Genomic DNA, 26649 nt, shown 5'->3' with positions numbered 1-26649 from the left:
ATACAAAGGTCACTCTTTTGACTATGGAGGAGTGATGCTGCTGAATGAAGAGATGCCATATTGTTGGTAAAGCAATGGGAAGGGTTGGAGCTACCCAAATAAAAAAGTAGTTAAAGTCTCCTTTCCTTGAGAAATGGCTGACCTGTTTAACGTGGCAATGACAGTAAACAGTGAGATGTGGGCGAGATGGGAAGCACTAGTATTTGCAATGAGCCATGGCTTTCAACTATGAAACTCCTAGCTGGTGAAATTCACAATGAGCTCTTTGCCGTTTCAGAGACTAGTGATTGCTGCACGAATCTCACAATTTTTTTTATATAAAGGTAGCAGTCAGTGAAAGGAAATGTGGTCAATTATTTACTGCAGTCTGGTTACTGAAATCTTGATAAGATGTCAGCGCATTTGATCGTGATGGCTTCTACGGGGTCAACCAAAGGTGTTATTGTCTTTTCAAAAAGTATTTTTTTATGATCACAAGACTCTCCTGAACATGAAGAACTTAAAGTACCTCAGATCTACCCCATCAGTGAGTAGCCCGTTGGCAGAGAAAGTGAAGGAGGGGCAGATGGCGGGGGAACTGCGTGGCCTCAAGCCATGGTGTCGCCTGTTTACAGCTGCCCAGGAGAGAGTTGTTGGAGCTGGTGTGCTACTCTGGAGGTGGCACGGTGCAGTGTCCAAGCTGGAGTCGGTGCTGCCCCCCAGTGTTCGCTCAACAGAAAGCAAGCTGCATTATATTTGACTGCAGACTGCTGCAACCTTCATGGACTCAGGATCTTGGACTATATCATTTTTGTGTGACAGCATTTTTACTGATATCTAAAATGCGCTATATGTGCCTTGTGCTGTGTTCGGCTGTCTTGTACCTTGCTCCCAGCGGGTACACTGTACTCAGTTGTGAGAACCAGTAATGACCATAAGCAATCTTTAATCCTAGTCTCACTCCTGAACCTTGCATAATAACGTACTGTGATTTCTTTTTGTGAAATAACAAGAAAGGTAGTACTTTCCCCCAAAACATATTCAATGTCTGGTAGCAGTGAAGAAAACATGTGCAGTGTGACCCCTGCTATTGTAAGCTATATGATTCACAGTGGCAAACAGCTGCATGCAGGTGAAACATTCAGTAAAGTACCTGAGCAACTCTGTCAATGTTCACAATTTGACCCAGAAATGATCACTTGCAGCATCTAAGATACACTATGTAAAATAACATAGGCAAATGGGCCCAGTTTTTCAATCATAGAACACAAGAACAGCGCCTTGCAGCCACCATCGTCATGCTGCTAACAAGTACCCATTCTAAAGCATCATTTGGTTAATTCCCAAACGTTATTAGCCTTCTTGCCAAGGTACCACTTACAACACTTAACAAAAATTGTTTCCTTGTTGGAACTAAATAGAATGAAGTTTTCACAAAAGCTTTTGTAGATGCACACTGAAATGCTGGTGTCTACTTCAGTAGCTGTGGTTAAAAAGTCCGATATTTCCAAGCAAGCCAGCACACACATGGAAGTCCAGCTGATCATGCGGGCATATAGAATCCCATCAGATGTGCTGGCAAACCAGCCTGCTGACAAATTAAACCTCGTGTAGGTTCAGCAAAACTTTTCATTTCAAAGAACAGAGGAAGAGCTGTGAAAGAGGGGAATGTTTCCAATAGTTTGCGTTACTTGATTAAGTCTCTTCTAATGCTTGTTTTTTTAAATTTATTGAGCAATTTATCATCTTAATTATCTGCTTAATTTTTAACATATTTTGAATGTGCAACATATACAAACATTCAATTTGCTCCACAATTTTGACAACTGGTTCCAAGTACCTCAGTGGGTAGGCACCTCATAAATCAGATCTGAGCTGGCTTCTTCAAGGAAGCTTTTGCCAGCCGACTGTTCAGAGCAAAAGTATGGTTGGTGTGTGGGGAAAATAGTGTGCTACTCCAAGGGAATTCCCAGCCAGTGAAATGCAGCGAGTTACAGACTACCATGTGTATATGGAAATTAAGTGTTTTGGCTGGCATAACAACAGATTGGTGGCAGGGCAACTGTAATGGAGAGAAACACTGAACTTGGCCACAAATGCTTTTGGGAGCACAGGAAAGTATTAATAAACTATCGGGAATGCACAGAAAGTGCCCTGTCGATTAAAGAATCTGCAAAAGTCATGGGGGTCTTTAAAACATATGCTTAACTTCACTCTTTCAGTTATAGTAGGAGATCCTTGACCTGAAATGTTGATTCTTTTTCTCTGCCGACTGATGTTTCTTGACGTGCTGAGTGTTTCCAGAATTTTCTATTTTTTTTGTTTCAGATTTTCAACATTTACTCATCTTTCTTAAAGGTTATGTTATAAAAAATGATGAAAGGTTGATTAAAATCTGATGGATTAGTCTCTGACTCATTCAAAGACTGATAGCAATACGCAATTCTTTAGCTTATCTCTGTAATATCTGAGTTGTGTTGGAAGTTCTATGCCCTTGAGGGGTAGCCTTCCGCTCTCGGATTTGTCTTAGATCCTCTTCACTTTTTAATGCAAACAAGATTAAAGAAACACAGCATGAGTAAAAGAAAATCGCAAACGCTGGATATCTGAAACAAAACAGAAAAGACTGGAAGTACTAAGCGGGTCAAAAAGATGTTTAAGGGTCTTCCATCAGAACTGATAAAGTGAGCAGACGATCATATTTTAGTTGTACAGAGATAAGGAGGGTGGAAAGTACAAAGAGACTCTCTGTAATAGGGTGCACACCAAATCTGCCAAGGTAACAATTATCAGCATTTGCAGTCAAAATAGAAAAATGAAACAAACTGAAATACTGCCAAAACCATGGAGAAGGAATGAACAGAGGTTCACTTGGTATTGTTAAGTTCTACACTAAGTCTTAAATTATTCTAATGTTTGTTCATTTGTTATGTTCTGTGCCACATGATGTGGGCAATCATGGTCTTTCCATGATCATGATTGTTCTCAGCAAATTTTCTACAGAAGTGGCTTGCCATTGCCTTCTTCTGGGCAGTGTCTTTACAAGATGGGTGACGCTAGCTAATATCAATACTCTTCAGAGATTGTCTGCCCGGTGTCAGTGATCACATAACCAGGACTTGTGATATGCACCAGCTCCTAATACATCCACCTACCACTTGCTCTCATGGCTCCCCGTGACTCTGATCAGGGGGCAAAGCAGGTGCTACACCTTACCCAAGGGTGACCTACTGACCAGCCCAAGGAAGGAGTGCCTTTCACCTCCTTACGTACAGCCATATCTCCATCCTGTCATCCAGATGAAAAATTCTGAATCAGACTCAGGTTTAATGTCACTGACATATGTCATGAAATTTGTTGTTTTGTGGCAGCAGTACAAAATAAAATGTATAAATTACACTAAGTATAAAAAACAGAAAATTAATTAAGTAGTGTAAAAAGTGAGGAAAAACACTGAGGTAGTGCATTCAGAAATTTGATCCTGAACCATTGAGTGTGTCTCTTCAGGCACCACTGATGGTAACAATGGGAAGAAGCCATGTCCTGGATGATGGATGCTGCCTTTCTGAGGTATCTCCTTTTGAAGGTGTCCTCGATGCTGGGGTGGCTAGTGCCCATGATGAAGCTTGCAGGGTGCACAACTTTCTGCAGCTTTTTCCAGATCGTGTGCAGGTGGGGTGCTGTTCCACGAATTTAAACTGGACATTGTTGGAGCAACACAGGTCAGAGTGAGAGCAGGATAGAAAACTCAAGCGAGTAGAGGTTGGAAGTTCAAAGTCATCTTTGTGAACTGAGTGGAGATATTCCGTAAAGAAAGCTATCACTTAATCTGTATTTGGTTTCTCCAGTATAGAGGAGACAATATCATGATCATTACTGTGAATCAAAATATGCTTTGTCTTCTCACCTTTACAGTTCTTTTGAATGGTCCTTAACCAAAAGTGCCATCTATTTTTCTGCCTATTGATGCTGCAAAGTCTGATGTATACTACATAATTCTTTTATTTTTGTTACTGAGAAAGAAATTTTTAACAGAAAGCATGGTCAGTATTGCCACACTGAAAACAATATTTAAACTAATGGTGGTGAACTCAGACGAATGTTTGCAAGAGGCAGGAGTTGTTTGGGATGGACTTGTTCCCACAAGCCTCATCCTCCTAACACCCAGCACTAGTAAAGTCCTACTGTGGGTATCAGAATGCCGGATAAACAGAGTCTGGCAAAAGTCCTAAAGCACATTTGAACCAACAATTGGCTTCTTAGGAAATGCGGGTATCTTGTGGTAAGAATTTTATCCAGAAGAGAAAAAAAACAGTTGGATCTGACCAAGTTGATATTTCATCTTTTCTGAAGTGCGGTGTAATGGGATGGAAAGACATTAATGTTGTTTCGCACTGGAACCATGGGTCGGTTGATACATTATCTTTTGTCACAGTAAAATAGAAGGATGTGACATAGAAAGACCAAACATTGCAGCATTACGGACTATTTAGTCTACAATTGTCTTTTTAAAATTCAATCCAGCTAGCTCCACTCCTCTCATTCCTGCAGTACTTTTTCCTTATTAACTAGGAATTAATTTATCTAGGTAATCTTCTTAGACACATGCACAGCACCAAAATGTGTCTTGCATTCCTCAATACAGGCGATCCCTGGGTTACAAACCGCAGACACATGGACTCCCCTACATCTGAAGGCGCTATTAAATTCAGAAGTCCAACATATTGACACACTTTCATTCCAATAAACAGCAATACTAGTTCCCTTCTTTGTTTGCTCATTGTTCTTTCTTGCTAGTCTTATGTACTTTTGATACTATTCATTACAATACTGTGGAGCTGTGATCACCACGTTGAGTAATTTTATGCATTTTAACTTACGGACAGAGTCAGCTCATGTAGGTCTGTAAAAATCAAATCTGTTCATTATTCACGGGACGGGTAACTGTGACTCCCTGGACATGATGCTGATTTACTAGGAATTCAGTCTTTTCTTACACGTTTTTAAAAATGATGGGGATGATGGAAATATTGTCACTTAAAACCCGAAAGTTTGTTGACTGAAGTTTATTTATTTATTTTTGAGAGAGCACGGAATAGGTCATTCTGCCCAGCAACCCCGCAGTTTAATCCTAGCCTAATCACGGGACAATTTACAATGACCAATTAACTTCCCAATCAGTATGTGGGAGGAAACCAGAGCACCTGGAGGAAACCCACACAGACACGGAGAGAATGTTACAAACTCCTCAGAGGCAGCGGCGGGAAGCTGATCATTCACACTTCACTTGAGAATTATGGCCGCTCACCAGTTCACATTGACTTGATGCAAGCAATCAGATGACACATCTTCAATTGCCTCACGTTCCAAAGGTGCCCACAATAACCAGTGGATGATTCTGCCTATGAATCCCATTCTCCCTCTCCTGACAACAGGCTGCTTGCCGCCTCTTTGAGGCCACCTGTATTTTTATATTGTGCCCGTGCTTCTGACACTTCAGAGATGACAGTAACATATGAAAAGAAATGCTCAGCATACAATCATGGCTCCAGCTTCATTCTCCTGGTTCCTTTTGAAAGATTTAACATAATTCGAAAACTCTGCGTATTTAAATTAGAGAAAAATGTACAGAAGAGATAGGATGAAAGTAGAAGATATCCTGTCCGCACACATCCAGTCTGGATATAAGCTCGGTGCTTTATCACCAATGACCAACTTCCCAACTATGCGGTGCAAACAACTTTGCACTGAATCATAATTTAGGAGTATTCCAATATAGCAAACCACTCCAGTTTTGCTGTCATTAAAATGCAATCCAAACATAATTAAAAAAACCCTGAATTGAACTAATACGTTCTCTAGCAATCTGTACTTTTATTGGGCTGCACTCCGAATAATGCCAGCTGAGCACATTCCAATTATCTTTCGTGCATTAAGACTTTATATTTGGTTTGATAATGTGTTTCATGTGGACAATGTTTTTAAATGGTGCAGTGGTAAAAAACTGAACATTTTTAAGATACAAAGCAACACACACACAATCGGGTCCTGCGGACGCAATAGGGTCTTTCAAGAGGCTCCTGGATAGGTACATGGAGCTTAGAAAAATAGAGGGCTATGGGTAACCGGATGTAATTTCTAAAGTAAGTACATGTTTGGCACAGCATTGTGGGCCAAAGGGCCTGCATCGTGCTGTAGGTTTTCTGTGTTTCTATGTTTCTACACACAAAATGCTGGAGGAACTCAGCAACTATGCAAAAGAGTAAACAGTCGATGTTTTGGGCCGAGACCCTTCTTCAGATATAAGCTAGATAAGTATTAATCAAAATGCAGCAAGATGCAATGAATTCCTGTTAGAAAATGAAATGAGAAAGCCAATCAGTACCTGCTCTCCAATTTTCCCAACTCTTCCAAGATCGCCTGGTTCACCCTTTGGGTTAGGGATAGGGGAGAAAGCAATCAAAATCTCAGCAAGTGCAGTCTCACTCCAACAAATATGAAAAGTTAAAGATTGTCCTGAAATGTTACACAATTCTTCAAAGTCTGGCATTTTTTTTAAATCAGAGAAAAATAAATCTTCAAAAATAAATCTTCAATGTGAATAATATACTTCCAGGGTTAGTGGTAGACTGAACAGCCTACCTTGATGTCATATATTTGCCTCAAAATTGATGTCACATGTTTAAAGTTATCAAACATCAATATTCAGCTTCGTTTACTGTAAATACAACTGCCTTTTTCAGAATCTATGCAATCCATTAAAATAGTTTGCAGGCTGGAGTAAAAATCACCCGAAAGATTGTCAAATATATAAAGGGGCAATACTGAAATGAAATTATTTCATCATCCACATTCAGACATTATAGTAAAATGATGTTATATTAACTCCTCCTTCCACAAGTTCCACTTCTATTGCAGTACACTTACATTGAATAAAGAATGCACACACAAGATGCAGTTCTTCATCACCAGTCACCAGTAAACAGAGGAATTTCAAACTAAACTTCGCAGTCACCGAAGTGTTGACAGGAGCAGGTCAACTGTGGAAATAAAGCTAAACTCTCCTTCTGGAATTTGAGGATCTAATTCTTTATTTTTTTTGCAGCAGCAGATGCTCTACTACGATCAGACTGGGCACTGTGCAATGAGATGATTATATTTGTAAGAATGTAAGATGACAGTCGTTGTTCCTTTCCACGCCTTAGGGCGCATTGGGCGGCAACCTTGTTGTTTCTTTAGCAGTTATGCCTTTTTTTTTAAATGAGGCCAAGATGTTAGCTTGATGCTCAACTCAGCACAGATGGAAAGCATGCAAGGAGCCGGCCGGATTCGAACCCAGGACCACTCACCTCAAAGTCTGGTGCAGATGGTACTACACCACCAGCCGGCTACGTAAGACAATAGGACAGACTTTAATTCAAGTTAATAGGAACTCAAAAATACCTTCTTCCCTCTCAGCCCCAACCTCTTGCCTTCTCCCCATATCCCTTCATGCCCTGATCAATCAAGAAACTATCAACCTCTGCCTTAAATATACATAAAGACTTGGCCTCCACAGCTGCCTGTGGCAAAGAACTCCACAGATTCACCACTCTCTGGCTAAAGAAAGATCCCAGGCTATTAAATATAACTTCACTGCATAATTCCTGCCTTAGAGGGATATGATAAAATGGATCAACAACTTGCTGATTTATTATTTAGTTAATTAACTCGAGATGAATCAAAATAGTGCTAAGTTTGTTTCATTTTGATCTAAGTTTGGTTTAAACCAGGATCAGGTTCATAAAACTTTATATTTTTAAAAAATTCTACTTAGTGAAACAGTGCAGAGCAGGTTCTTCTCTGAACCCAGCAACCACCCCGATAAACCCAATTAACCCTAACCTAATCACGGGACAATTTACAATGATCGACCTACCAAGTACATCTTTGGACTGTGGGAGGAGGGGGAAACCCATGCATTCTACAGGGAGTACGTACAGAGACTCCGTACAGAAAGGCACCGGAATTGAATCCAAACTTTGGAATGCCCAAGCATGGTGCTAGCTGCTGCACTACCATGGCACCCGTTTAGAGATGTTGGGAAAGCGCTGGATTTTTAGCCAGAATCATACGTACAGGTTGTCTGTAACAGGACAATTTACTTACAGAAATAATTACTAAAGCTGAAGTTGCATTTGTACCATCAGCTTAAGTTAGTGAACTATAAAATAAGGGTGATCTTGAACCGTTTAAGGAAATAATTCTTCAGATTGACAAACGCATTTCGGATTTTACCGCCTAGTTGTAATTCTAGTTAAAGCCACCAAAGTTGAAGCACAAAGAAGCAGAAGAAATAGGATCCACATTGCCATATCCACCTATTTCTTTACCTTGGGACCATCAGGTCCTGGTTTGCCTGGAAATCCTCTCCTCCCAGGACGTCCCTACAATAGTACACAGAAGAAATTAATGCCACATGTTAGAATGATGGCTCAGTTACCAAACTTATTCAGACCAATTTAAAATTCCATTTGTTAGTTGGGGGCTACTTTACAAAGCACGTTGGTTATGGCCCCTGAAACTGGTGGGACTTGTTCAAGTGGAATGCAGTCCACCAGATTATGTGTGGGAAGAGTACAGGGAGCTCTTGTTCAAATTCCTTATAGATATTCCAGGTGGGTGAAACTGTCCACCATTATCGGACATTCAGCAGATCACGGGACAGACATTTTCGCCAGCTCACCTATGCTGTTCTGACACAATACAGCTGTTGAACTTTTCTGGGCTTGGTGATTGCAGGACCTCAAGACTTATTTAATATTAGTCACACTTAATTATTGATAGGTATGATATTTACAAGTGCTCATCAAACATTAAGGCACCCACATACCGAACTGGTGTATCGGTGAGACACAACCTAGATTGGGAGACTGTTTCACCGAGCTCCTACGCTCCATCTGCCAGAGAAAGACGGATTTCGCAATGGCCACCGATTTTAATTTCACTTCCCATTCCCATTCCGATATGTCTATCCATGGCCTCCTCCAGTGTCGCAACAAGGCCATGCTCAGGTTGGAGGAGTAACACTTTATATTCCATCTGGGTAGCCTCCAATCCAATGACATGAACATCAAGTTCTTGAACTTCTGTTAATGCTCCCCCCTCCCCATTCCCCACTTCCATTTCCCTCTTTCATCTTATCTCCTTGTCTGCTCATCGTCTCCCTCTGGTGCTCCTCCTCCTCCCCCTTTTACTTTCTTCCATGGCTTTCTGTCCTCTCCTATTAGATCCCTCCTTCTCCAGCCCTGTATCTCGTTCACCAATCAACTTCCCAGCCCTCTGTTCCATGATCTGCTTAATGTCCGATAATGGTGGAGAATTTCACCCACCTGGAACATCTATAAGGAATTTGAACAAGAGCTCCCTGTACTCTTCCCACCCCTCTTCTCCTCCCGGTTTCACTTATCACCTTGTGTTTTGCTCCATTTCACTCCCCCTACCCTTTTACTTGGACTCCTCATCTTTTTTCTCCAGTCCTGCTGAAGGGTCTTGGCCCAAAATGTCAACTGTACTCTGTTCCTGGCCTGCTGAGTTCCTCCAGCATTTTGTGTGTGTTATCCAAATACTTAAGTTCTTTTAGCCAATTAGAAATAAGAATAGAAATATTTTCAAACTGTTTTTCACTGGTTTCAGGTCAATCAGTACTTAAACCAATTGTAAGGCCTCCAGTGACGACTAAAATCAGTACACCTAATGCAGACCACAGACAAATATCGCGGATACCTTCCTGTCCTGTTTTCACTAGCCTATCAAAAGATGCGTTTACTTAAATACGTCAGTAAAATTCCAGTCCGTTTAAGATTTGGGTTAGCCCCGAGTTGAAGAGTTGGTGTTATTCTGTAAAATGTCATCACTGATATGGAATGCTGCATTTATTGGGTTAGCACCTAGGTCTATGGGTTTGAAAGTTATTCAGACTTCTGGGATGGAAGCCTCTTCCCTCTTTACTGTACAGGTTCCATGCAAAATAAGTCTGTTCGGTGACAAGCCAGATGTTAGAAGTACAGATTTGCTTAACGAAGCTGGCAAAACCTCAACACAAACTGGCGCAGAAGTCAACCACAAGAGTGGAGATAGGAGGACTGGATAATTCGTGCAGTCTTTCTGAATTGGTGCTCAGGTCATGTGTAGGCAGCTTAAGGGGAGTTTTCCTATGAATCAGTGGGGTTGTACCAACTTTGTTATTGACTTTCATTACCTAACAAATAAAAACATTCCATTCCCATCCAGAAATTTACCTACTGGCTCGACACACAAATAAGATTAACACCTAGATTTTAGTTTTCATCAAACAGTAAAGGCTTTCATCCACCTCCTATTGTAAACATAATTAAATCAGAAAAATGCGGGCACTGCATCCTTGAATTTCTTATCAATGACTGAGTTACGTTAGGGATGTGATTCATCCATTCTGTAAGCAGGACACTGTTATTCAATCTGTTAATCAAGAGACCACATTCAAAAGATGTGATCTGTTACAAATCTGTGTTCAGCATGCAGCACTTCAGGTTTTACCATTTACTTACCATTCCAGAATCATTTAATAGCCATCAGCTTAGTTGATCTGAATGTTAATTCTAAAACTCATCTATCAAATTGGTCACATTAGAACTCTTGGTTCAGAAAACTTTCCAAAGTCTTGCACAGACCCCCTTTTCCATAGTTTGCTCCCTCTAAATCTTGTCTGCTTCCTGCATTCTCAGTAATATTGCCGGTTGTTCGGTCTGCAAAGTTCACTCAGTTTGGACTTCAAGTTACCCCTAACAAATTTTAAGTTTTGATTCCCACACTTTCTTCTCCAAAATTTAGCTCAATCTTTCTGCACTTCATTTTAATCAGTCGGATTCATTCATGTCACTCAGGATTACTGATTTTTTCCCCTTAAATTGAGCTCCTCTTTTCCCCTAAAATTCCAGCTCAGCATTCCTTTTTTTTTCAAATTGCATGCAAGATTCACTCTTTCAAATCACTCAGAATTCCCATTTAACCCTTACCAGCATAATTTCCCCCAGATCACATTTTCTACTTTCTCCTTCAAGTTTTGCTTAGGACTCACTTCTATATGCTTTACCCATAACTTATGCATACTGTCTTCTCAGAGCATAGAACATAGATCAGTACAGCACAGAGAGAGGCCATTCTGCCCATAATGTTGTGCCAAGCCAGCTAAAAACTAAATCAAAAACTCCCAAATACTACTCCCTTCTACCTACACCATGTCCATATCGCTCCATTTTCCTTACACCCACGTGCTTATCCAAATATCTCTTAAAAGCCTCTAAAGTATTTGCCTTGACCATACCAGGCAGCGCATTCCAGGCATCCACCACTCTCTAAATAAAAACCTTACCCTTCACACTCCCACCCCCCACGTACATTCTGGCACTGGATATTTCAATCCTGGGAAACAGATACTCTCTGTCCACTATCACTGCCTCTCTTAATCTTCAGTGCACATTTCTTCCAGTTCCTTTATTTTTTGGCTTCAAATCCATTCAATCTTCATTCCCATGCCATACACAGATTTTATTCATCCACCTTTTTCAACCCTCATATCCTCAGATTATCCACAACATTCAGCCAGTTGCACTTTTCACTGAATCAGTTAATGGCCAATTACTAAAACAACATCTTTTAAAGTGGTTATAGGTCCAATTAACAGACTTAATTATTCAACTAATTAAATGAATTAAACTGAAATATTGTAGGAATGAGATAATCAGAACTACAAACGGCATAAAAATTGTTACATTCAGAATATTACAACTGTGGAATATTTAAGGTCTTGAACCTTGAATACATATGACTAGGGATATAAAGGCTTGTTGTAACCAACTCTCAGTGCTGTAGGGTGGTTGCTTGTATATCATACATCAATATTTGTACTTGCTTGTACTCAAATCTTATTTTCTGGATTCTTAGAAGTTTTAAAAAGTGCTGCCAATAGTCAATCAACAGTGAGATATTAGTGTATTCCTTTTCTTTGGTGTGTGTGTCTGCATGTGCATGCATCTGTGATGATGTCCTTTTCATGGCTTTTTTTTACAAGGCGCGAAGCAAGAGAGAGACTGTGGGGTGCGCCACTCCTCATACAGTATTCGCAGCATTTTCCCCTTTATTTTATGAGGTCGAGTCGTGATCTCGACATTCAACCCGGCACGAATGGAAAGTGTACCCGGGGGCGGACCCGACTAGTTTCGAACCCGGGAACCTCCGCTCGCGGGTCTGGCACCAATGTCGTTGTGCCACCAGTCGGCCCAGTAGTAGTTATTCCATTATACAGTTACACACTGAAAAAATGGAAATTGTACGGTTTGATAAAAAGACTGAACATGTATGGTTTGATGAAAAGACTGAGCTCCTTTGGTTTGATGAAAAGACTGAGCTTGTATGGTTTGATGAAAAGTCTGAAATTGTATGGTTTGATGATAAGACTGAGCTTCTTTGGTTTGATGAAAAGACTGAGCTTCTTTGGTTTGATGAAAAGACTGAGCTTGTATGGTTTGATGAAAAGACTGAAATTGTATGGTTTGATGAAAAGACTGAAATTGTATGGTTTGATGAAAAGACTGAACTTGTATGGTTTCATGAAAAGACTGAGCTTGTATGGTTTGATGATAAGACTGAGCTTCTTTGGTTTGATGAAAAGACTGAGCTTGTATGGTTTGATGAAAAGTCTGAAATTGTATGGTTTGATGATAAGACTGAGCTTCTTTGGTTTGATGAGAAGACTGAGCTTCTTTGGTTTGATGAAAAGACTGAGTTTGTATGGTTTGATGAAAAGACTGAAATTGTATGGTTTGATGAAAAGACTGAAATTGTATGGTTTGATGAAAAGACTGAACTTGTATGGTTTCATGAAAAGACTGAGCTTGTATGGTTTGATGATAAGACTGAGCTTCTTTGGTTTCATGAAAAGACTGAGCTTGTATGGTTTGATGAAAAGACTGAGCTTCTTTGGTTTGATGAAAAGACTGAAATTGTATGGTTTGATGAAAAGACTGAACATGTATGGTTTGATGAAAAGACTGAGCTCCTTTGGTTTGATGAAAAGACTGAGCTTGTATGGTTTGATGATAAGACTGAGCTTCTTTGGTTTGATGAAAAGATGGAGCTCGTATGGTTTCATGAAAAGACTGAACTTGTACGGTTTGAAATTGAAGATTTACTTCATCTTATTTATTTTATTTTTTCTATTTAGAGATACAGCACAGAATAAGCTCTTCTGGCTCAATGAGCCACACCATCCAGCAACTCACCTTTTTAATCCTAGCCTAATGACAGGACGATTTTTAATGACCGATTAACCTACTAACTGGTATGTCTTTGGACTATGGGAAGAAACCCATGCGGACATGGGGAAAATGTACAGGTGGCACTGCAATTGAACTTCAACGCCCCGAGCTGTAATTATACCTTGCTAATCACTACGTGACCGTGGTGCCCATTATAATCAGTTCTATTAAATGATTGTGGAATGGTTTATAAATGGTATGACTTTGAAGAGCTGCACACTGGACAGATTTGTAACAGATCAATCATTCAAAGGTGGCAACTCTGCCATTAATTCATGTTCTCCCACTGAAAAATACATCAAATTGGTGCCACCATTGCATTACAAGAGTAGCTTAGATGGTATTTTTACAATAATGGAGTGGATGTTTTGCTAACAAGACTAAATCTTATATCCCTAACTGACCTTGAGAATTGTTGTAACCACTACAGAACCCCTGTGACAGTATTTCAAGGATGTTATTGGATACAAATCCAGTATTGATGAAGGAATGAGATGTTTTACAAGAATAGTGTATGATTTGTGGAGGAAATTACAAAAATGCCATTCCTCTGTATTTTCAGGCCCTGTACGTCTTTGTGATTGAGGTTGTGTAGTTACGAGGTCCTAGCAAAGTAGCCTTCTCAGAGATCTACAATGTGCTTCCTACATACTCAGACCAGGGTGCATTGGTATATGAGAAAGTCAATGTCTTCGGTAATGGATGGGAAGAAAGTCAAGTGAGGTACTTTGTCTTAGGTAGTGACAAACTCCTTGATTATAACTGGAGTGCACTCACTTAATGGAGAGCATTCCATCGCCTGCCTGTTCAACACCACTGGGAGTCAGGTAACAAAAATAGCTCACTGCAGTATATTCAGTCTCTGCCAAATAGCAGCTCCAATGGCCACATTAATTTTAAGGCTGGTCCAATTAAGTTTCTCGTCAATGATTTTGGTCGCCCGGGATGCAGATAATATTGCCTCAATGTTGTAATACGACTGAGAGTCAAGGCTGGGTAATTCAATTCACTCTTATTAGGGATGGCGATGGCCTATGGCTTCTCTAGCATGGAGGTTCCTTTCTACTTATAAGCCCACTTCTGAGGGTTGTCCAGATAAGCACAGGCTTCCGTATTTTCTGAAAACATGCAAACAGAATTGAACATTGTCCAATCATCAGTGATCATCTCATTTTCTCATCTTATTACGGAAGGAAGGTCTCTGAAAGAGCAGCTTCTGTTGGTTGGTTAGGATATTGCCCTGAGGACCTCTTGTAATGATTCTCAAGGCTGAGACATCCACAGTAGTCATCCTAGGGGTGAGTTATCACTTGAGCTAGCGGAGTTTTTCCTTTGACTCCCAGTGATCATCTCTTTAATGCCGTACTTGACGAAATCTGTCCTGAAGTCATGGACAGTTGATATGAACTTATGAGTCTGTCTGCTTCTTTAATTCTATCTAGCTCTTTTCTTCAAGAAGTAAAAATAATTATAAAATTAAACTTTCCTGAAACATAACTTATGACGCTTCTCCCGTGTTTGCATTAACAGTAATGAATGCTTAAAATTTTGAACATACCTCAGGGCCTGGATTTCCCATTGGTCCACTTGGTCCTTCATCACCCTTTAATAAACCATTTAAAAAACATATATCAATAAATAAAATGTATCATTTATTAGAAGCCTGAGCATTCTTACTTCCACAGACTGTTTGTACTTGCCAAACTAATTTCAATTAATGGATTACGAGCACTTTTACCTCCTTATTGCCTTTGGGATGAATCAAGTAGAAAATTATGCTCATAAACAGGGAAAAATTCTTGTTAGTCTGGGGTTTTGTTTGGACATTCAACTATAAATGCTATTTTCAGTGAAACAATAACAGATTTCACTTTATTTCTGATGAAGTTTTATGTTGTTCATTAGTTCTGCAGGCAGAAACTATTGTCTGGATATGTTTACCCTAAAAGTTATAAATAGATCTCTTGTTAACTTGTTTTTGATTAATTATCTAATCCTTATTCATCCATAACATTGTTGAGAAGATCTTTGAAAAGATATTGCACTGAACAATAATGACACATCAGCATTGCATTAGACCATCAGTGATGGTTACGGGAATAGGCTATTCAGATCTTCAAACCTCCCCTGCTATTCATCAAGGTCAGGACTGATCTTCCAGGTCAGTGCCATTTTCTGGATTATCCCAAAATCGTTTGATTCCAAATAGTGCCTAGAAATCTGTCAGTCTCTGATTTAATGGCATATAACCACTAAGCTTTCCCAGTTATCCGGGTACTAAAGGTTCATCATGGTCTAAGTGAAGAATTATCTCTCATTTTAAGCCTAAAAGGTTCACTCATGCTCTGAGTGAAGAATTAACCCTCAACTTAGTTCCAAACAGCCTATCCCCTTATTCTCAAATTATGCCCCTTGAACCTAGACTCCTCAGCCAGGGAAAACATTCTATTTGTATCTTATTTTTCAAGCCTTTAAGAATCTTGCAATCTCATTTTGTAACCCTCTTACCCTTAACTGGGAAAACATTGTCCAATTCTATTCAATCCCTCTCTTACAGCAAATTGGAATTTAGCAAGATGCTGCTGCACTCCCTCCATAGCAGAGGCAAACTTTCTTGGATACAGAGACTGAAGTTGCACAAAACGCTTCAAGTACAGTCTCACCAAGTGCCTGTATGATTGTTACAAGACTTTTTTAGTCTTATAATCAAACTTTCACATTATAAAATTTAATGTACAGTTTGCCCTATTGATCGTAGGAAAGCAGCATCTATCATCAGAGATCCCCTCCACCTAGACCACACTCTCTTCTTGCCACTGCCATCAGGTAGAAGGTACAAGAGCCACGGGACTCCCATCACCAGGTTTAAGAACAGTCACTACCCTTCAACCATCGGGCTTTTGAATAAAAGTGGATAACTACACTCACCTGCACATGGATGTCATGTTCTTGAATTAGTTGAACACTGAAGTACAAATTATTAACATACATTTAAAAAAACTAAACTGGATTGTATTCATTGGTAGAATGTCCTAACTCACTCCATTGAGATGTTCCCACAACCAATGACCTCACTTTTAAGGACTCTATCTCATGTTCTCATTATTTATTGCTATTTATTTATGTTTGCATCTGCATAGTTTGTAGTCTTCTGCACTCTACTTGATCTTGCATTGATCCTGTTATAGTTACTATTCTATAGATTTGCTGAGTATGCCCACAGGAAAATGAATCTCAGGGTTGTATATGGTGACATATACGTACTTTGATAGCTTATTACATCTGCTTGTTTGCCTCTAGGTCCCTTTGACTGTCAGCACTACCCAAGCTTTCATCATTTGTCAAATACTAGAATACTGCTTTTCAGTAAGTGTGCCAAGGTGGACGCCTCACATTTTTTCCACATTATGTTCCATCAACCATCTTGTCCTCTCATTCAGCTTGAATGCAACCCTTCAGAGTCTCTTGACATCCTCCTCCATACAATCCTACTTTGTTTGGGTTTCTAACTTCTATCGTCAGTGAACTTGGAAATATGACATTTCATCTCGCAGTCAAATTATGGATATAGATTGTGAGTAGCTGGAGCCCTGTGGTATCCAACTAATCAAAACCGGTCAGAAGGATCCAATTATTCTTTTTCTTTTCTTACTGAAGTACTTTTCTCTCAGGACTTACCTCTCGACCAGCCAGGCCCTGCGGTCCAGGTAGACCTCGTGCTCCAGGTTTTCCCTATATAAGAAAATTAAGTAGTTAAATGTAGTTCAGTTTTGACTACTGCAGCTATAAAGTGCCGAGTTTTATTTGTGGTCACCAAGTTTTATTTGTGATAATCTTCCAACTTGTGGTTACTAAGGAAAATCTTTCAGCAATTGTTACTTTTTAAGATAGTATGAATAAAATATATAATCATGATTAATCAAATCTGGTCAGTTTTTTTGAAAGATAACCAAATTATGTATCTAATTCTTTGCCTGAAGCAGAAAGCCATACATGTCTGCTCACCTTTTGGCCTTCTGGACCATTTTGCCCTGGTGGTCCAATATCTCCTGGAAAACCCTTCAAGATAAAATAGAAGATGATGTGAATAGAACACAGAACATAGAAAAGTACAGCACAGTACAGGCCCTTCGGCCCACAATGTTGTGCCGACCCTCAGACCCTGCCTCCCATATAAGCCCCCACCTTAAGTTCCTCCATATACCTGTCTAGTAGTCTCTTAAACTTCACTAGTGTATCTGCCTCCACCACTGACTCAGGCAGTGCATTCCATGCACCAACCACTCGCTGAGTAAAAAACCTTCCTCTAATATCCCCCTTGAACTTCCCACCCCTTACCTTAAAGCCATGTCCTCTTGTATTGAGCAGTGGTACCCTGGGGAAGAGGCGCTGGCTATCTATTCCTCTTATTATCTTGTACACCTCTATCATGTCTCCTCTCATCCTCCTTCTCTCCAAAGAGTAAAGCCTTAGCTCCCTTAATCTCTGATCATAATGCATACTTTCTAAACCAGGCAGCATCCTGGTAAATCTCCTCTCTACCCTTTCCAATGCTTCCACATCCTTCCTCTAGTGAGGCGACCAGAACTGGACAGAGTACTCCAAGTGTGGCCTAACCAGAGTTTTATAGAGCTGCATCATTACATCGCGACTCTTAAACTCTGTCCCTCGACTTATAAAAGCTAACACCCCATAAGCTTTCTTAACTACCCTATCCACCTGTGAGGCAATTTTCAGGGATCTGTGGACATGTACCCTGAGATCCCTCTGCTCCTCCACACTACCAAGTATCCTGCCATTTACTTTGTACTCTGCCTTGGAGTTTGTCCTTCCAAAGTGTACCACCTCACACTTCTCCGGGTTGAACTCCATCTGCCACTTCTCAGCCCTCTTCGGCATCCTATCAACATCTCTCTGCAATCTTTGAGAATCCTCTACACTATCTGAAACACCACCAACCTTTGTGTCGTCTGCAAACTTGCCAACCCACCCTTCTACCCCCACATTCAGGGCGTTAATAAAAATCAGGAAAAATAGAGGTCCCAGAACAGATCCTTGTGGGACACCACTAGTCACAATCCTCCAATCTGAATGTACTCCCTCCACCACGACCCTCTGCCTTCTGCAGGTAAGCCAATTCTGAATAGACAACCTACAAGTGTAACAGATGATGGTCAAGTGCTGCTGGCATAGGCAGTGGCTCACCCATAGTCACCTCAGAACCTATTTCATCCAAGGGTAAATGTTGCTGATATAATACATTTAAAAATGAAGCACGTTTTTAAAAAAAAGCAAAACAAGAAAAAAAGACAAATATTAAATAAAACTGAAATAATAAATATAAGGAATTTATTGTCCTCATTCCTCTTTTGACCACATCCCTACACTCCCCACTGAAATAACCTGGTGCTGAATTTGAGAAGATGTTTCTCAGTGCTTGTGGGAAATCCACTGGAAAGAGTATTTTGGCAGATACAGCCCTCAAAGCCTCAGGATAAGTTAGCGATTTGCACTTTTATCTGTACATTTGTATGAGTCTTAGATTTGCTGACATTTAGCAGAAAAGTCTGAGCTGATGTCAGATTCCATTATTTTGAAAAACATTCCATGTATTTTGACCACACTAATGTTATGTTACAAATCCAGATGAAAATATGCAGCTTGTTCTATTTGGCAATGCTTTGGAAATAAACAGGAGTAGGCCACCAGCCTCCTTAAGCCTACACTGTGGTTCAATATAGTCATGGTTGATCTATGTTGGCCTCAACATCTCTTCTGTGCCAGTTCTCTCAAAACCTCAGTTTCTTGATCTTTCAAATATTTATCTATCCCCACCTTAAATGTATCTACTGATCTGACTTCCACGACCCTCAGGGACAGCGGATTCCAGAGATTCCCTGCCACCACAGAGAAGGAATTTCTACACATCTCAGTTTTAAATGACCAGCTCTTATTTTGTATGGGTCTCCCACTGGCAAAAACATCTCAATATTTATCTTATCAAGCCCTCCTCCGACCTTATCTTGAAAAATGTCATTGCTCATTCATGTCAACTCCAAGAGATACAGACACAAATGGTCTAGCTTCTATTGAAAGGACAATCCTTTCATACCAGGAATTAGCTTAGTGTATCTGCTTTGCATTGCTTCCAATACTATTCCATCTTTTTTCAAATAAAAACAGTGCGTAGTATTCCAGCTGTGACCTCAACAACATTCTGAACAATAGTAACAAAAATTCCTTAATCTTAAACTCCAACACCTTCCCAATAAAGGCCAACATGCCATTTTGCCTTCTTAACTACTTATTAGAACTGCCTGCTAACTTTTAACGATTCATGCACTGAAGCTCTCTACATCCTTCCGAACCTCGGTCGTCTGCAGCCTCTATCCATTTCGAGGACAGTCCGCCTTTTCGAATCCTCTTACCAAAGTGACTGACCTCACATCTCCCTACATTTAATTGCATTTGCCAGTCAATCAGTCCAACTCTATCCCATTGCAGAATCACATTGTCTTCATCACAGCATGCCTTTCCATCTATTTTCATATCATTGGCAAATCTGGAAACCATATATTCCGTTTCCTCCTCCAAATCATTAATGTAGATAGTAAATAATTTGAGGGCCAAGAACTCAGCCCTGTTTCTTTTTCCCTAGTTATAACCCTGCAGCCTGAAATGAGTCTTGTCCTATACAGTATGTGCAATGTTAACTACTAAGCCAACCATCACATTACTAATAACATTATGTCAAACAATCTTTTGTTTATTACATTTACAACTAGATCAAGCACAAATGTTTGTCTGAATTGTTTGTCCCTAGCGAGCTGTCATCAGGAATTATTCCACTGAAGCCAGTGGAATGAATTTGAGAGGCAGTACGATGGATTTAGTGTCAACAAATTGGAGAGAAATTTCATAGATATGCCATAATTTTGTAACTATGTAAACAGCATCAACCTCAAAACAACATGCAAGTTTCAAGACTTGTCTGAAGTTAAATTAGTAACCTGAGGTACAGATTCCAGACAGGCTCTAATGAGTCATCTATTGTACCACTAACAACATCACTGCTAGAAAGGTGCATGAGAAAGTCAAGGGAGTGTAGTCAGACATGAAGGATGACTAATATCTTCTCCCAGAATGAAACACACTTAACAGCAGACTGTTTGGTTTTAACATGTTTTGGTCTTGGTCTGTTGAACAGGCTTGAAAGCAAAATAAGTTGTATTAAACAGCTGTCCATTTGTTGGGGGGAAACCAGAGGAACCAATGCATTGTGTCTAACTGTGGCAAATCAAACATCCCATCGCATCTTTGTGAAAGATATTATTGTAATACCCTGGTACAGATGGTTCATAATTTTTCTCTGTTATGCTGTTTTGTTCTGTGTACGCTGCTTGTCTGGGTTACTGTTTAAGATAAGAGATAGGGGAGTTGTATCCCATACAATTAGGGTGGCCAGATTTAGGGGAGGTTTCTCAGGTGAGGGACACTAAGGTTGGGCTTGGGGCTCTTGTTGAGAGAGAAGAGAGAAGACGCCGGAGAGAAGAAGTCGTAGGAGTTGACCCGGAGCGGGGCCATGGTTCGGTGAAGCCCAGAGAGGTCGAAGGAGGATCGGCGAAGGGGAAACCGTGAGCTCCAACTTTTGCACATTGGACTAATTTCATTAAAATGGGCCCTTTTCTTTACTAACCCTTTAGTCAAATTAAGAATTATAAAAGTAAATCTTTTAATTGTATGCACGGTACTATGTGTTATTTCATGGTACTTATTTGTAACAGGGTAACAAATCACGCAGCATCCACACAAACAAGGGGATTTGGGGGGCTCACACTTCAATCTCCCATGTTTGGCGGGGCCGGAAATTGTCATTCCCTAGACTTACGCAGCCGACGGAACCAGAGTTTCATTAATAATGTTGTCACTGCAACAGAGAATCCATAAGGAGATGAACAAACAATGACTGAAGAAAATACTTCTTTGGAATTGTAACCATTACACCAATCCCCTAACTACTGCTCCTTGGAATTTGCTGCCTTATCATCTCAAAATAAGAATTTTCTGTTAGTGCAATGTTGGACCTTTGGTGCTAACTCTAGCGTAATGTAACAGGAATCTTCTACATTGTTTACTCAGTGTCAGCATCATAGGTGCTTTGGATCACTTTTGTTAATGAAGTGGCTCCCTTTGGTGAGCAAATATTTGATGTAATAATCGGGATATTGTCACAACTGATTAATTTTGTTATTGTCACATTCATCAATGTTATATTGCTTACTATTTGATTCCCAACTTCTTTCCCTTGCAAAATTTTACAGTTTCATTTGAACAAACCAGTTTATTTATTTATTGAAGTACAGTGTGAAATAGGCCCTTCAGGCCCTGTGAGCTATGTTGTCCAGTGACCTGCCGGATAATTTACAAGGACCAATTAATCCAGTGGTCCCCAACCACCGGGCCGCGGGCCATGGACCGGTGCCGGGCCGCAAAGCATGTGCTACCGGGCCGCGAGGAAACGATATGAGTCAGCTGCACCTTTCCTCATTCCCTGTCACGCACTGTTGAACTTGAACATAGGGTTGCCAACTGTCCTGTATTTGCCGGGACATCCCGTATATTGGGCTAAATTGTCCCGTATTTCCCCCGCTAAGGTAGAGCATTCCTATGAAACCTTTCGTGCCGAAATGGCGTAAAGCGAAGAAGCAATTACCATTAATTTATATGGGAAAATTTTTTGAGCGTTCCCAGACCCAAAAAATAACCTACCAAATCATACTGAATAACACATAAAACCTAAAATAACACTAACATATAGTAAAAGCAGGAATGATATGATAAATACACAGCCTATATAAAGTAGAACTAATGTATGTACAGTATAGTTGGGAAGATTAAGCCAAAACCAATTTGTGGAAAAATATCGGCACGTACATGCATGCGCACGTCACATATGCGCATACACACAGAGGTGCCCGCGCAAGGCTTCACGGTCATGGTAGTCTTTCTCGGGGTAGACCCTAGTGTCCTGCTTTTGACTGCTACTTTTGTCCCTTATTTGGGAGTGAGAAAGTTGGCAACCCTACAGTCTGTAAAAGACATGTTGAGGTGAGTTTAACTCTACTTGAACACCCAACCCTCCCCCCCCCCGCCCGGTTGGCCGGTCCGCAAGAATATTGAGAATATTGTCAATATTAACCTGGTCCGCGGTGCAAAAAAGGTTGGGGACCCCTGCCACAGAAGGACATCCCATTTCTGGAAGGTGATCCTAATGCAGCATCTCTGAGAGCCTGAGGAATGTCCTTCTCTTCCCATATCTAAGTGTATGTAGTATTCGCCATCACCTTCAACGTAGCACAATCTTTGTTCAATTGAGGAAACAGGATATTTGAAGATTAAACTCCTTAAACTGGCACAGAAATGGTCCATTGGCCATCAGTGCTCCTTGATCTGTTGATATGTTTCTGAGACCTAGGCTCCATCCAGCCAACATCTCAAGACACAGAAAAAAAAATACCATCAATGCTAAATCTGAAAGATTTCTCAAATTCACTGCGAGGAAAAGTAAACCAAAGCCTGCATTCACTCCCGGGCCAGCATCCTAAGTTATGTTCACCTGGCTTGCTTGGAGAGAACATGAACTTCGTATCATATTTTCTAGATTATTTAGTGTGCCATTGTCAGGGTGTGTATCTTTGTGGAACAAGCTGCAGCAGGACAAATACAATTCTTCACAAAAGTTCTGTTTTTTAATAAAGCACCTTTATTTATATCACTATTTTTTAGTATCTTACTGAGATACTGAGACTACATCTCATTAAATGTTCACGTAAAATTATAGAAGTAGTATGATGTTTCAAAGGCCTGGAGAGGTTTTTCAAGGCATTTTGTCAATGAAAAATGTTGACATATGAAAGTAACTTGAAGTGCCATAATAAATTTTATTTCACTCAAGTACTTGTGAGTTATTTTTCTGCACATTAAAAACCTTTGATTAAGAGTTGGCGGCTATGAGTTTTGAAAGGCTCAATTCTAAATCTTTTGTTTGATGATTGAACTTTAATTGTGGCCACTCAGCTACAACAAAGTTTTGCATTCTTAGCTTGAGCATTGGAAAATTCTCTTTTATGTAGATGACTCTTCTAAGCTATTAATAGGCATTCATGACTTTGGCGAATAGTGCTGTTTCTCACATGTTGGGCTGGCACTCAGCCTTTGTTAGCCAATTGCATAACAACTGCAAAGCTCAAAGGGAAAGTTCTGCAGAATAAGCTGATTGCCAAATAAGTCCTGACCGTGTAGTACACATTTTTCTTCTTGTCATGCAGGTCTCCTCTGCAACAACTAAGGTACTTACTTGAACATCTTGCATGAGTGACCAATGGGCATTGAGTATAACATAGCACCCTTAATTCATCATCATTAATGGCGGATGACTAGGACAAGGTAATGGAACAGGAACCTATTTTCAACTCTACACGTGTTGATTGTCCCCTTGCACCACTGTTCCCCTAAAAGAATTATTGAACCTCTTCAGGCAGAGTGTGCTAGAGATGATGATTTCTGTCGAGAATTCCTTGTACTGAAGCATTTGGACCATGTCTTTTATCTACCATCCTCCCCACGGGACCAAAGGTCAGATCCTTTGTTAAATTACCGACTGTAACCATAAACTTGAAAACTCTAAATCTGTACCCCAATATCCCGAGAAACGCCAGTGTAGAACACCATGGGGAGCCACAATTCTACAGATAAACACACCGCATCTTTCTCAAGAGTTAGAATTTCACACCATAAAAGACTATGACTGCATGGATGCTGCAGAGAATGTTGGAACACTGAAGAAAATTGGACAGCTTTTCAGCAATACTAGTAGATAGAAATTATGTCCCAATTAACTTCTAGCAATTGAGCTGCCAATGACCAATATAGAGTTGTATTTAGCTCAGACTGCATTGGACTGTGGGATGCAAATGTCACCAGGATCTTCCACTGACAAAAATACTTGGTGTTTGAATATGGGTAACGCTGGCTGATACACACTGAAGCATATATAGCTGCCCATCAACAGAAAATGTTGAAAATTATTAAAGGGCTGGGTCAATAGCTGTTGCACATTTTAACTTGCAGTCAGAGAAGATTACAAACAACATTGGCCGATTATGCTTGCTGTAGCAACCTCTCCAAGTTAAGTGGGGCTCAAATGTAAGCAGACTGGTTCTAAGTCCAGGACAACGAATCCAAACAATGGAACTGTAACTTGTTCTAAGTCCAAGACAAGGAATCCAAACAATGGAACTGTAACTTGCTGGGATTTTCCAGCATTTCGCTGGAATCCACCTGTCCAAATATTGCTTGGCCAGAATTGGCACAGAATTTAAAAGTATTTGTAGAAATCATATTAATTTTTTAAAAAAACTATTAAGAATAACAAAGATTTGTCCCCAGCTTTGCCTCTTGTCAAGGACTGTCGAGGAGATTCAGGTGTCTGGGTAAGCAACCCAAGGGTAACTTAAAGTTGAGGTCTCGTTTTAACCTCATCAGACCCTCTGGGTGTGGGCAGTCAGTTTGATCAATACTCTGTGACATGTCCAAGAAAGCATGGATTGGCAGAAACTGCGGATGGAGAGCCTGGGCACTTGGCCAAATCCAGTTTGATTTGGCCCATTACATGCAGTTCTGCACAACTGATCTGAAAAAGCTATTCTCTTTAGTTTCACATATTTACGTATCAAATTATTAAATCTGTGCGCAATGTCTGTACGCAAGTGGAATTTTGGCTGAAGTATGAGGGGTTCTGTGTTGAAATAATGCACAAGAATTCAGAAGGGGAAGAGAGAAATGAGAAAACAGAATTTAAAATAATAGAGAGAAGACAGAGTAAGAAAATAAAAATTAAAGAATAAATCAAGTGAAAGAGAAAGAATTAATGCAATTAAAAGGGAAACAGTTCAGTACTTCGTCTTAAAGAAAGTTTTGACAATTGATAATTTAAATTTTTTAAAATGATAATTGTAAAGATGAAACCAAGGGAACGCTTATGAAATAATTTTTAGTAAAGCACTACAGAAATGAGAGGAGAGTGTAATGTACTATTGCTAAAATAACTGGACTATCTATGAGCTTTCTAGCATGCAATGTCCCTTGGAAACTTTAGCAGGCATGCGGATGCTAGAATAGTCATTGGCTGCCAAGAGAAAAGTGAAAAAAAGAGAGAAATGTAGAAAAGTATCACAGAAACAAAGGAAAATGCAATATAACAAGAAGAATATATAGATGTAGAGCAAATAATGAGTAGAAGGAGTGAAGAACAGAGGAGAAAGACTAATAATTTCTTTAAAACAGTGGCTCCCAAAGTGGGCAATGGTGGTGAGCCCTTGGTAACAAGGGGGGCATTTGAGTGGTTACAGGCTTAATTTAAGAAATTAATGACTTATTATAAGCATTGATCCTCATGGCCTCATAATTGATTAAAATAGTCACATAATCACCTCATTTTTTGCTAACCCATTGTTTGCTCGAAGTGCATTATAGTTGTTGTAAAGCAATGTGACACCTGTATTTTGCATATCATGAGAAATCTGGATTGAAGAAATTGTGTTATTTCTGGGCCCAGCCCATGCATTATTGCCATTCACTACTGTACTAGATTGTTAGTGAGTATGATTCCCATACTCTAATCATACAGTGACACAAATCTTGTGAATTATGGTATGGCGTTCAATAGACAATAGACAAGTTTAGTGGGGTAAAGTTCAGAATCTGCCCTTTTGAATGGTTTTGACCGCATTTCTCTAGCCCACAGCCCAAGCGAGATATCGTTGCCTCACTTTATGTACTTAAGGCAAAGAGTCAGATTTTGCCTGATCATAACTTCCCCTTTATTGATCACAGCGCTTGAGGTAGAAGAGCAGACAATGTAGTATGGAGTACCTGAACTATGGATTTATACCAGCACCAAGTAACCAACAACAGCAAACGTGTCTGTTGTGTAAAAAAGTCTTTTTTTTTCAATTGAGGCAATGAAAGCATCTAGGCTCCTTGAAAACTTGAAGAGAATACGCTCTAATAAAGTGAACAAAAACCTGGCTTATTTTTAGTCACTTTGTGAGAACTTTCAGAAACAAAAAAACACTTCATAACATGTTTGCCAGCACTCCACAATAAAACAGTGATGGATTTTGTACTTCATACAAATTTTCACTGCTCATTGCTAAATCTGGAAAGCCCCATACAATTGGGGAAGAACTGATTCTACCAGCAGTAGAGGAGGTTCTGAGTACAGTTTTGCATAAATCACCAGATCAAATAATTAAAGTAATCCCACTCAGCC

General features: G+C 40.0%; 1 protein-coding gene across 2 annotated transcripts in view; it reads right to left on the bottom strand.

The window, feature by feature from the left end:
• The window catches only part of col27a1b (collagen, type XXVII, alpha 1b), a 483649-nt gene that overhangs the window by 198469 nt on the left and 258531 nt on the right, over positions 1 to 26649 (bottom strand). For both annotated transcript variants that reach the window (XR_010021219.1, XM_063073617.1), the window contains exons 20-24: positions 17322 to 17375; positions 16995 to 17048; positions 14875 to 14919; positions 8352 to 8405; positions 6365 to 6409 (exon numbers count right to left, since the gene is read on the bottom strand). Coding sequence is in view for 1 of the 2 variants with exons in the window: in XM_063073617.1 (XP_062929687.1) it covers positions 6365 to 6409; positions 8352 to 8405; positions 14875 to 14919; positions 16995 to 17048; positions 17322 to 17375 (252 nt within the window). In the remaining variant the exon portion in view is untranslated. The remainder of the gene's footprint in view (positions 1 to 6364; positions 6410 to 8351; positions 8406 to 14874; positions 14920 to 16994; positions 17049 to 17321; positions 17376 to 26649) is intronic.

This window comes from Mobula hypostoma, chromosome 21 (assembly GCF_963921235.1).
Source record: "Mobula hypostoma chromosome 21, sMobHyp1.1, whole genome shotgun sequence".
Taxonomy (NCBI): domain Eukaryota; kingdom Metazoa; phylum Chordata; class Chondrichthyes; order Myliobatiformes; family Myliobatidae; genus Mobula; species Mobula hypostoma.
This window is presented reverse-complemented; position numbering and strand designations above follow the sequence as displayed.